Source organism: Cydia pomonella, chromosome 2, assembly GCF_033807575.1.
Source record: "Cydia pomonella isolate Wapato2018A chromosome 2, ilCydPomo1, whole genome shotgun sequence".
Lineage (NCBI taxonomy): Eukaryota > Metazoa > Arthropoda > Insecta > Lepidoptera > Tortricidae > Cydia > Cydia pomonella.
Genome location: NC_084704.1, coordinates 36,417,521 through 36,429,820, shown reverse-complemented (window position 1 = coordinate 36,429,820; position 12,300 = coordinate 36,417,521). Strand labels below are relative to the sequence as shown.

At 59.6% G+C, this 12,300-nt stretch overlaps 1 protein-coding gene across 1 annotated transcript in view; it reads left to right on the top strand.

Moving 5' to 3' along the window:
• The window catches only part of LOC133515589 (serine/threonine-protein kinase Chk1-like), a 30,540-nt gene that overhangs the window by 17,324 nt on the left and 916 nt on the right, over positions 1 to 12,300 (top strand). The window contains 5 exon segments of the mRNA XM_061848172.1: positions 624 to 816; positions 913 to 978; positions 9,492 to 9,816; positions 9,818 to 10,011; positions 11,292 to 11,375. Coding sequence (XP_061704156.1) covers positions 624 to 816; positions 913 to 978; positions 9,492 to 9,816; positions 9,818 to 10,011; positions 11,292 to 11,375 — 862 coding nt within the window.

The following is a 12,300-nucleotide window of genomic DNA, read 5'->3' as shown; positions in this document are numbered from 1 at the left end:
TCTGAGCGCAAAGCAGACGTGAGATGTTTGTCTTCAGAAAGGATTATAATAAAGGCGTTTGCTGAATTAGTGGCGGGACATTCATCATCCATCAGTGCATCCACGCCAATTAGGTAGAATATTGTACCGATTCTGGGCGACAAAGAAAGACATCTGATATCGGATAATCCTTAGAGAATTGGCCGCTAGTCCCTATGGCACGAAGTACCTTTTTAGATTAACGTTTTTATTTTAATAAAGAATAGTTATTTGTTTCCAAGGGGGCAAAGTTGTCGTTTAACCGAGTGGTGCTAATATTAATGTCTGAGCAAGCGAAAGATTCCAAAATCGAACAGAGCGTAGCGAGTGGTTCGAGAGTGGAATCTTGAGCGTTGCGGGGGTTTCAAGGCACGAGGGTGTGGCAAACACGCGGAATGGAATGTCCTACGATTCCTCCCGTGGTGCGCATACTATTTTTTTGCTCGACGGGGGCGGAAAGCGGCAACAAAGTTAGCGCAGCGGGTGCAAAGTTGACGCTTTCCGCCCGGAGGGCAGAAATAGTAATTTGTTTATACTTGTTTGTGATGGTATCCGACATCGGACCGGCCAATGTGAAAGCGCTCTAAGTAGGCGTATGACGGCAGGTGAAGATCTCGGACTTCGGGCTGGCGACGCTGTTCCGGCACGGGTCGCGCGAGCGGCTGCTGTCGCGCGTGTGCGGCACGCTGCCCTACGCCGCGCCCGAGGTGCTGCGCGCCGCCGCCGCGCCCTACCGCGCGCCGCCCGCCGACCTGTGGGCCGCGGCCCTGCTGCTGCTGGCCATGCTGGCCGGAGGTAGGTAGCGGCCCTGCTGCTGCTGGCCATGCTGGCCGGAGGTAGGTAGCGGCACGCTGCCCTACGCCGCGCCCGAGGTGCTGCGCGCCGCCGCCGCGCCCTACCGCGCGCCGCCCGCCGACCTGTGGGCCGCGGCCCTGCTGCTGCTGGCCATGCTGGCCGGAGGTAGGTAGCGGCACGCTGCCCTACGCCGCGCCCGAGGTGCTGCGCGCCGCCGCCGCGCCCTACCGCGCGCCGCCCGCCGACCTGTGGGCCGCGGCCCTGCTGCTGCTGGCCATGCTGGCCGGAGGTAGGTAGCGGCCCTGCTGCTGCTGGCCATGCTGGCCGGAGGTAGGTAGCGGCCCTGCTGCTGCTGGCCATGCTGGCCGGAGGTAGGTAGCGGCACGCTGCCCTACGCCGCGCCCGAGGTGCTGCGCGCCGCCGCCGCGCCCTACCGCGCGCCGCCCGCCGACCTGTGGGCCGCGGCCCTGCTGCTGCTGGCCATGCTGGCCGGAGGTAGGTAGCGGCACGCTGCCCTACGCCGCGCCCGAGGTGCTGCGCGCCGCCGCCGCGCCCTACCGCGCGCCGCCCGCCGACCTGTGGGCCGCGGCCCTGCTGCTGCTGGCCATGCTGGCCGGAGGTAGGTAGCGGCCCTGTTGCTGCTGGCCATGCTGGCCGGAGGTAGGTAGCGGCACGCTGCCCTACGCCGCGCCCGAGGTGCTGCGCGCCGCCGCCGCGCCCTACCGCGCGCCGCCCGCCGACCTGTGGGCCGCGGCCCTGCTGCTGCTGGCCATGCTGGCCGGAGGTAGGTAGCGGCCCTGCTGCTGCTGGCCATGCTGGCCGGAGGTAGGTAGCGGCACGCTGCCCTACGCCGCGCCCGAGGTGCTGCGCGCCGCCGCCGCGCCCTACCGCGCGCCGCCCGCCGACCTGTGGGCCGCGGCCCTGCTGCTGCTGGCCATGCTGGCCGGAGGTAGGTAGCGGCACGCTGCCCTACGCCGCGCCCGAGGTGCTGCGCGCCGCCGCCGCGCCCTACCGCGCGCCGCCCGCCGACCTGTGGGCCGCGGCCCTGCTGCTGCTGGCCATGCTGGCCGGAGGTAGGTAGCGGCCCTGCTGCTGCTGGCCATGCTGGCCGGAGGTAGGTAGCGGCACGCTGCCCTACGCCGCGCCCGAGGTGCTGCGCGCCGCCGCCGCGCCCTACCGCGCGCCGCCCGCCGACCTGTGGGCCGCGGCCCTGCTGCTGCTGGCCATGCTGGCCGGAGGTAGGTAGCGGCACGCTGCCCTACGCCGCGCCCGAGGTGCTGCGCGCCGCCGCCGCGCCCTACCGCGCGCCGCCCGCCGACCTGTGGGCCGCGGCCCTGCTGCTGCTGGCCATGCTGGCCGGAGGTAGGTAGCGGCCCTGCTGCTGCTGGCCATGCTGGCCGGAGGTAGGTAGCGGCCCTGCTGCTGCTGGCCATGCTGGCCGGAGGTAGGTAGCGGCACGCTGCCCTACGCCGCGCCCGAGGTGCTGCGCGCCGCCGCCGCGCCCTACCGCGCGCCGCCCGCCGACCTGTGGGCCGCGGCCCTGCTGCTGCTGGCCATGCTGGCCGGAGGTAGGTAGCGGCACGCTGCCCTACGCCGCGCCCGAGGTGCTGCGCGCCGCCGCCGCGCCCTACCGCGCGCCGCCCGCCGACCTGTGGGCCGCGGCCCTGCTGCTGCTGGCCATGCTGGCCGGAGGTAGGTAGCGGCCCTGTTGCTGCTGGCCATGCTGGCCGGAGGTAGGTAGCGGCACGCTGCCCTACGCCGCGCCCGAGGTGCTGCGCGCCGCCGCCGCGCCCTACCGCGCGCCGCCCGCCGACCTGTGGGCCGCGGCCCTGCTGCTGCTGGCCATGCTGGCCGGAGGTAGGTAGCGGCCCTGCTGCTGCTGGCCATGCTGGCCGGAGGTAGGTAGCGGCACGCTGCCCTACGCCGCGCCCGAGGTGCTGCGCGCCGCCGCCGCGCCCTACCGCGCGCCGCCCGCCGACCTGTGGGCCGCGGCCCTGCTGCTGCTGGCCATGCTGGCCGGAGGTAGGTAGCGGCACGCTGCCCTACGCCGCGCCCGAGGTGCTGCGCGCCGCCGCCGCGCCCTACCGCGCGCCGCCCGCCGACCTGTGGGCCGCGGCCCTGCTGCTGCTGGCCATGCTGGCCGGAGGTAGGTAGCGGCCCTGCTGCTGCTGGCCATGCTGGCCGGAGGTAGGTAGCGGCCCTGCTGCTGCTGGCCATGCTGGCCGGAGGTAGGTAGCGGCACGCTGCCCTACGCCGCGCCCGAGGTGCTGCGCGCCGCCGCCGCGCCCTACCGCGCGCCGCCCGCCGACCTGTGGGCCGCGGCCCTGCTGCTGCTGGCCATGCTGGCCGGAGGTAGGTAGCGGCCCTGCTGCTGCTGGCCATGCTGGCCGGAGGTAGGTAGCGGCACGCTGCCCTACGCCGCGCCCGAGGTGCTGCGCGCCGCCGCCGCGCCCTACCGCGCGCCGCCCGCCGACCTGTGGGCCGCGGCCCTGCTGCTGCTGGCCATGCTGGCCGGAGGTAGGTAGCGGCCCTGCTGCTGCTGGCCATGCTGGCCGGAGGTAGGTAGCGGCCCTGCTGCTGCTGGCCATGCTGGCCGGAGGTAGGTAGCGGCACGCTGCCCTACGCCGCGCCCGAGGTGCTGCGCGCCGCCGCCGCGCCCTACCGCGCGCCGCCCGCCGACCTGTGGGCCGCGGCCCTGCTGCTGCTGGCCATGCTGGCCGGAGGTAGGTAGCGGCCCTGCTGCTGCTGGCCATGCTGGCCGGAGGTAGGTAGCGGCACGCTGCCCTACGCCGCGCCCGAGGTGCTGCGCGCCGCCGCCGCGCCCTACCGCGCGCCGCCCGCCGACCTGTGGGCCGCGGCCCTGCTGCTGCTGGCCATGCTGGCCGGAGGTAGGTAGCGGCCCTGCTGCTGCTGGCCATGCTGGCCGGAGGTAGGTAGCGGCACGCTGCCCTACGCCGCGCCCGAGGTGCTGCGCGCCGCCGCCGCGCCCTACCGCGCGCCGCCCGCCGACCTGTGGGCCGCGGCCCTGCTGCTGCTGGCCATGCTGGCCGGAGGTAGGTAGCGGCCCTGTTGCTGCTGGCCATGCTGGCCGGAGGTAGGTAGCGGCACGCTGCCCTACGCCGCGCCCGAGGTGCTGCGCGCCGCCGCCGCGCCCTACCGCGCGCCGCCCGCCGACCTGTGGGCCGCGGCCCTGCTGCTGCTGGCCATGCTGGCCGGAGGTAGGTAGCGGCCCTGCTGCTGCTGGCCATGCTGGCCGGAGGTAGGTAGCGGCACGCTGCCCTACGCCGCGCCCGAGGTGCTGCGCGCCGCCGCCGCGCCCTACCGCGCGCCGCCCGCCGACCTGTGGGCCGCGGCCCTGCTGCTGCTGGCCATGCTGGCCGGAGGTAGGTAGCGGCCCTGCTGCTGCTGGCCATGCTGGCCGGAGGTAGGTAGCGGCACGCTGCCCTACGCCGCGCCCGAGGTGCTGCGCGCCGCCGCCGCGCCCTACCGCGCGCCGCCCGCCGACCTGTGGGCCGCGGCCCTGCTGCTGCTGGCCATGCTGGCCGGAGGTAGGTAGCGGCCCTGTTGCTGCTGGCCATGCTGGCCGGAGGTAGGTAGCGGCACGCTGCCCTACGCCGCGCCCGAGGTGCTGCGCGCCGCCGCCGCGCCCTACCGCGCGCCGCCCGCCGACCTGTGGGCCGCGGCCCTGCTGCTGCTGGCCATGCTGGCCGGAGGTAGGTAGCGGCCCTGCTGCTGCTGGCCATGCTGGCCGGAGGTAGGTAGCGGCACGCTGCCCTACGCCGCGCCCGAGGTGCTGCGCGCCGCCGCCGCGCCCTACCGCGCGCCGCCCGCCGACCTGTGGGCCGCGGCCCTGCTGCTGCTGGCCATGCTGGCCGGAGGTAGGTAGCGGCCCTGCTGCTGCTGGCCATGCTGGCCGGAGGTAGGTAGCGGCCCTGTTGCTGCTGGCCATGCTGGCCGGAGGTAGGTAGCGGCACGCTGCCCTACGCCGCGCCCGAGGTGCTGCGCGCCGCCGCCGCGCCCTACCGCGCGCCGCCCGCCGACCTGTGGGCCGCGGCCCTGCTGCTGCTGGCCATGCTGGCCGGAGGTAGGTAGCGGCCCTGCTGCTGCTGGCCATGCTGGCCGGAGGTAGGTAGCGGCACGCTGCCCTACGCCGCGCCCGAGGTGCTGCGCGCCGCCGCCGCGCCCTACCGCGCGCCGCCCGCCGACCTGTGGGCCGCGGCCCTGCTGCTGCTGGCCATGCTGGCCGGAGGTAGGTAGCGGCCCTGTTGCTGCTGGCCATGCTGGCCGGAGGTAGGTAGCGGCACGCTGCCCTACGCCGCGCCCGAGGTGCTGCGCGCCGCCGCCGCGCCCTACCGCGCGCCGCCCGCCGACCTGTGGGCCGCGGCCCTGCTGCTGCTGGCCATGCTGGCCGGAGGTAGGTAGCGGCCCTGCTGCTGCTGGCCATGCTGGCCGGAGGTAGGTAGCGGCACGCTGCCCTACGCCGCGCCCGAGGTGCTGCGCGCCGCCGCCGCGCCCTACCGCGCGCCGCCCGCCGACCTGTGGGCCGCGGCCCTGCTGCTGCTGGCCATGCTGGCCGGAGGTAGGTAGCGGCCCTGCTGCTGCTGGCCATGCTGGCCGGAGGTAGGTAGCGGCCCTGCTGGCCGGAGGTAGGTAGCGGCCCTGCTGCTGCTGGCCATGCTGGCCGGAGGTAGGTAGCGGCACGCTGCCCTACGCCGCGCCCGAGGTGCTGCGCGCCGCCGCCGCGCCCTACCGCGCGCCGCCCGCCGACCTGTGGGCCGCGGCCCTGCTGCTGCTGGCCATGCTGGCCGGAGGTAGGTAGCGGCCCTGTTGCTGCTGGCCATGCTGGCCGGAGGTAGGTAGCGGCCCTGCTGCTGCTGGCCATGCTGGCCGGAGGTAGGTAGCGGCCCTGCTGCTGCTGGCCATGCTGGCCGGAGGTAGGTAGCGGCCCTGCTGCTGCTGGCCATGCTGGCCGGAGGTAGGTAGCGGCACGCTGCCCTACGCCGCGCCCTACCGCGCGCCGCCCGCCGACCTGTGGGCCGCGGCCCTGCTGCTGCTGGCCATGCTGGCCGGAGGTAGGTAGCGGCCCTGCTGCTGCTGGCCATGCTGGCCGGAGGTAGGTAGCGGCACGCTGCCCTACGCCGCGCCCGAGGTGCTGCGCGCCGCCGCCGCGCCCTACCGCGCGCCGCCCGCCGACCTGTGGGCCGCGGCCCTGCTGCTGCTGGCCATGCTGGCCGGAGGTAGGTAGCGGCCCTGCTGCTGCTGGCCATGCTGGCCGGAGGTAGGTAGCGGCCCTGCTGCTGCTGGCCATGCTGGCCGGAGGTAGGTAGCGGCCCTGCTGCTGCTGGCCATGCTGGCCGGAGGTAGGTAGCGGCACGCTGCCCTACGCCGCGCCCGAGGTGCTGCGCGCCGCCGCCGCGCCCTACCGCGCGCCGCCCGCCGACCTGTGGGCCGCGGCCCTGCTGCTGCTGGCCATGCTGGCCGGAGGTAGGTAGCGGCCCTGTTGCTGCTGGCCATGCTGGCCGGAGGTAGGTAGCGGCACGCTGCCCTACGCCGCGCCCGAGGTGCTGCGCGCCGCCGCCGCGCCCTACCGCGCGCCGCCCGCCGACCTGTGGGCCGCGGCCCTGCTGCTGCTGGCCATGCTGGCCGGAGGTAGGTAGCGGCCCTGTTGCTGCTGGCCATGCTGGCCGGAGGTAGGTAGCGGCACGCTGCCCTACGCCGCGCCCGAGGTGCTGCGCGCCGCCGCCGCGCCCTACCGCGCGCCGCCCGCCGACCTGTGGGCCGCGGCCCTGCTGCTGCTGGCCATGCTGGCCGGAGGTAGGTAGCGGCCCTGCTGCTGCTGGCCATGCTGGCCGGAGGTAGGTAGCGGCACGCTGCCCTACGCCGCGCCCTACCGCGCGCCGCCCGCCGACCTGTGGGCCGCGGCCCTGCTGCTGCTGGCCATGCTGGCCGGAGGTAGGTAGCGGCCCTGCTGCTGCTGGCCATGCTGGCCGGAGGTAGGTAGCGGCTTTACCTCTTCTCTGGCGAGCTGTTTGCTATCTTATTTGACCTGGCTGGCTAAAAATAAACCATTTTTTACGCATCGACTGTCCCTACGGAGAGGCGGCTGACTTACGCGACTTTGTGATAAGTCTTCTTTAACCGATAGTTCTCTCTGATGAACCTTGCTCTGCTTGCTCTCTGAAAAAGACAGCCATCTAAAATTGTGGGATACTTTTAGCCAGTTCTGTATCTGACCCGAGTGTCCTTTAATAATTTAATTTGGCATTATTGCCGTGACTGTACTTGCAGCTAACTTGAATGCGTAGTGGCCCTCCGAGCGCGCGGCTGGTGTCTTTGGTATCCTAGCTGTAGGCGTGTGCGGCCCTAAAGTTATGGTACCGAAGTTACGAGCCGCGCCACTCCGTCGAGCGACGCCGACCCCGACCCCGGCCCCGCCGCCTGCTGAATGTGCATTTTATTTTTTGTTTCTATTTATTTTTCTCTGGGTCCTTCACATGTGTTCCACAGAACGTGAGTTTCCGAAACAGTTAGTCCTTAGAATCAGACTTGTACATTTTTCATAAAGATTTATTTTATTATATTACATTTGAATGTTATTACTATGAACATATGGGAAGAACTCTGTTATACTTTATTTTCAGCTTGTGTTACAATTAATTTGCAGTACTTATTGCTTTGTGTATTTGCATGTTCTTGTTGATTTCTTTTTTATTTTAGATGCTCATTCATATTGAATTTGTGACAGGAAATTCACAGTGAAATGAAGTAAAAATGTAATTATTAAGTTATTAAATTATGTAATTATTAGGGAAATAGTTAATTGGCATTGTGGTTTATGTATGAGCTTCTATTTTTTTTTATTACTTTACTGATTTAGAACTTCAATAGTTAAAAGCACAAATATAATAGATGCACCAGATTGTTTACGTAAATGCATCTAGTCCGCGTATCCGAACCCCGACCAGGCGTCGAGGTTGGCCGTCGCTGCTGACAATCCACGCGCGTCAGTTGCTGCAGCCGAACGTTCGCGAAAACTTAAAAATTACGAGCACCCATAAGCAAGGACATTTTCATATCACAACTAAGTATTTTTAAAGTTATATTATGCGTAAAAACACATTTTAAATCATTTTTTTAGTATGGATACAGTTGTGATTCCAATAATATACCTAAGTAAATTTATATTAACGTTACATAACTATATTTACTTGTGTGTTCAAAGACACACAAGTAAATATAGCGGAACAAGCGATACTGTCGCGCATCGCTTCGACTTCGTGGTACAGGCCATTTAAAATTATTATTATTTATACTACAAATTTTCGTCATGGGTGCGTTTTTTTTAATCGTTTATTGTTTCCATGTTAAAAGTGGAAATGGATCCTGCCTATCATTATTATGCTAAAGTATGAATTTTAAACGTTTTGGCTTTATAAAAGTAGTTATGATTTTTTTCAAAAAATGTATGTATTAGTACAACTAAAGATCATTATAATTCAAGAACGGCAAAAAATACTAATATCCTCGCAAATGGTTATAACATAACACGAATTATTTGTGATTTTTTGCTATACTTCATATATCTGTTACGGGTGCGGTTTTTTAAAATCATTTATTATTTCTATGGAATAGACTCAAAATCCAAAGTTGTAAGTTTAAGTTTTTTTATTGAAATTTGTTTTACGAGCATTTTAAATGCTAACCTATGAATTCCAAACTATTTGGTATAAATAGTTTCGTATTATGATATTTTTTTCTCGATTTTTATCAAAACCGCAGCAGTTATATTAATGAGTAGTATTCCAAAAAATCACAATTATTCGCTAGGAATGACTCCCACATAATATTATAATAAATTCTATCACATTTGCTCGTAAACGCCTAAACGGTGTTATTGTATGCCAGCATACTCAGATGGAATGAGCTATATTATGCCCACGGGCATAATCGATTTTTTTTTATTACGCCCATGGGCATACTTTTTTCAAGTAGGTATAAATGAGTTTTGGTTTTAAAATATTGATGTTTATAAACCATTTTTAAGTGTCTGTTTTTATAAATATATAATTTGATTAATTTAATAGCTGTTTAAAATATTTTTACACAATTTTTAATTGCTGTGAATGCCGAATATGTCTGTGTCTTCGATGTCTAATCTGTCAAAAATGACAATATGGCGGACGATTTTTTTAAAGAATTATTTCGCTTACAAAGTTTTATTTCTCATAAGTGTGATGAAAAACATTGTGTGTGCCACGGGCGGTACAAGTTGTTGTAACCGAGCAAGCGAAAAAATTCAAAATTAAACCACGAGCGTAGCGAGTGGTTCTAAAAGTGGAAACTTGAGCGTTGCGAGGGTTTCAAGGCACGAGGGTTAAACAAACTGCCTCCGAGTGAAACACAAAAATTTTCACCACACCAACGTGAGGAAAATACCAACTATGAAACAAAAAAAAACTAAGAAACACGAAAACAAATCAAATCAAAATGAACGTCATTCAAAATCATCATTTAAAACTAAATTCTATCAGCTAACAAGGAAACAACTAAAAACTTGTATCTGATCACGCTGCCCCACATGTGGATAAAATGCAACTTTCTCATTCGTTTTTGAACAATCAGGAGGCTCGTTACCGGTCGGTGGGATGAAAAATAATAAGTGTAACATATTTGCGCAGAGCTACCGTGGGAGCGCGCGCACCCGTCCGACGCGCGCTACTCGGCGTGGAGCTCCGGCGCGTCGGACGCCGGGCCCTGGCGCAAGCTGTCCGGCGCCGCGCGCGCGCTGCTCGCCGCCGCGCTGCGCGCCGAGCCGCCGCGCCGCGCCGCGCTGCCCGACCTGCTGCACCACCCCTGGATGAGCGAGCACGACGAGCTGCCCGAGAGGAGCACCGGTCAGTACACTGTGGGCTGTCCGGCGCCGCGCGCGCGCTGCTCGCCGCCGCGCTGCGCGCCGAGCCGCCGCGCCGCGCCGCGCTGCCCGACCTGCTGCACCACCCCTGGATGAGCGAGCACGACGAGCTGCCCGAGAGAGAGAGGAGCACCGGTCAGTACACTGTGGGCTGTCCGGCGCCGCGCGCGCGCTGCTCGCCGCCGCGCTGCGCGCCGAGCCGCCGCGCCGCGCCGCGCTGCCCGACCTGCTGCACCACCCCTGGATGAGCGAGCACGACGAGCTGCCCGAGAGAGAGAGGAGCACCGGTCAGTACACTGTTGCCTGTAGAGTGTACACTGTACACCGAGCGAACCCTCACTATTTACAATAAAATACAATACAAGAATGGACAGTACGTTGAGTCCGTATAATTATCAAACTTGCACACAGAGTTTCACTAGAATCCGTTGAAAAATGCGACCTGTACTTTAGAATAGGTACCTGGACGTCCTTCGCTCCCTCGGTCGATGACTTACGAGTTTTTCTATCAGTGTTTTATTCTACATTTGGAACTTGATATTTCACGCTTTACCAAATGTCCGAATGAAAAATGTGCGTTATCTTTCGAGTACGTATCTTGGATCGAAACAAAATGCAGCGACACATTTATTAAATGTAGGTAGGCAAATGATTGTAATCCTTTGATCTAGGCTGTCGAGTCCTCGGTGCGGCGCGGTCCGTGTCAGGTACTAGGTGACTCTGAGTGGCCCAGTCTCAGAGCTGCCTCGTGCCTCAACACGGAGCGCCGCCATAGACACCAATCAGCCGAACTTGTCGCCATCGAGAAAAAAACAACAGTTCCTAGGGTAGTCATATAATAACCATTTCAGACACGAAAATCTCGAGAGCTACAAAATAAATATATACTTACTAGGGGACATCTAACACATTCACAAAATATGAAATCAACTGACTTGAAATGAGCTCAACCACTTAGACTATAAAATTTCTCGGGCCTTATTTATCGTGTGCCTTGCTCTCCCTATCCCTACCTACATACTCCTTGAAGTCCTGTTATTACACTGCCCTGTTTTAGAAATTAGCCCGAAAAATTGTGTAGTCCAAAACCACCTTTGTCTTCCCGAAACGTCAATGCGATCGCGTCGAAACCACCCCGTTGTATTGGACGGGTCTGAAAGGGTCAACGTATAGGAATGTGTGTTCGAGAAGCTACGATCTCTACAAGAAGGCCTGCGGAGAGTGCGGTGCGGTGCTTTGGCGATTTAGCTCCATGACGTACCTTGAGCTCATAAAGCTAGATTACCAAAGCACTGCGCTCGTGCGAATACCACGTGACTACCGACAACGGAGTAAAGAAGATTTTGTTGGTAAGGTCTATGTGATGGTCTGTTTTATGTTAATGTGTATTTAGATGATAGATAGATAGACAAAGCATTTATTTGTTTGCTGCAAATACACACACTTTAGAAACCCATAGACAAAGAGAGGAATACACAATCAATTAAAACAAAATACAGAATCTTTTAAATATGATAGACATAACAGGAAGAGTGGAATAGTAGTAGTTACAATGTGTGCTTTGCAGCAACAACAAACGGGTGCCGACTGAGCTATACGCTTCACTCTTTCGAGCAAAGCACTGGTATTCTGTCGGAACCCAGATCACGTGGTGTGATGTAAGTGTGGATGAAAATACTATTTTTTTTCTAAATAATATAAAAAACAAATAAAAATAATACAAATGTAGGTTCGGGGTAATATCTCATAGAAATCCTCTGAAGTACCTATTATATTCTGAAATCCGCAACCAAAAAGCCGCTTGGTATCCCCGATTTTTGTTTTGCAAATAATAACTTTTTAAAGTTGTTTGAAAGTTTGCTTCCTTTTGAGCAGTCTTACAGGTGGGGGGATATCATTCCTGCATTTGGTTGCGAGATATCGGAAACAACCGGTAAAAGCAACCGTTCTATGTGGGTACATGTCTAGGAGACAATGCCGAGTAGAGGTGTAAATGTCTGCGAGAAGTCATGTTCAGAATGGATGATTTGTTTAAACATGGCGTGATATGGCTTCTCGGGGGTATTGAGTTATGAGTAACAAAATCTGCAACATGCATATTTTTAGTCGGTTTTAGCGTATAAAATTATCACTTGATTAATGTTAATCTTTTTTGATAATATATATCCTCCCCAAAGCACAATGAAGTTTATTTTGAGCCTTTGGCAAAAAATAATAATTTTAGAATGGAAATAAATATTCATTAAATGGAATTACTTTATTACATTACTTTCCACTGATGGAATATCTAAAATCATAAGTAATTCAAAATTTTAAGTTAATTTTATCGAAAGCTGACAATTTGGACCCCTGGGAGTCGAGGGGTAAATTTGTTACGATCGTGCCATTATGCTCTATTTATTACGAATAAATTTAACTATTTGAACAAAGAAATTTTAATTAAAAGGCGGGTCCACACAGAGCGAGCAATACGTACGTGCGAGGCTATTTCCTCGCGCCCAAACCGGACGTAGACGTGTCTCGGCCGAGATGTCGGGTGTGGACCCGCCTAATTGCAATTATTAAAGGTTTGGATT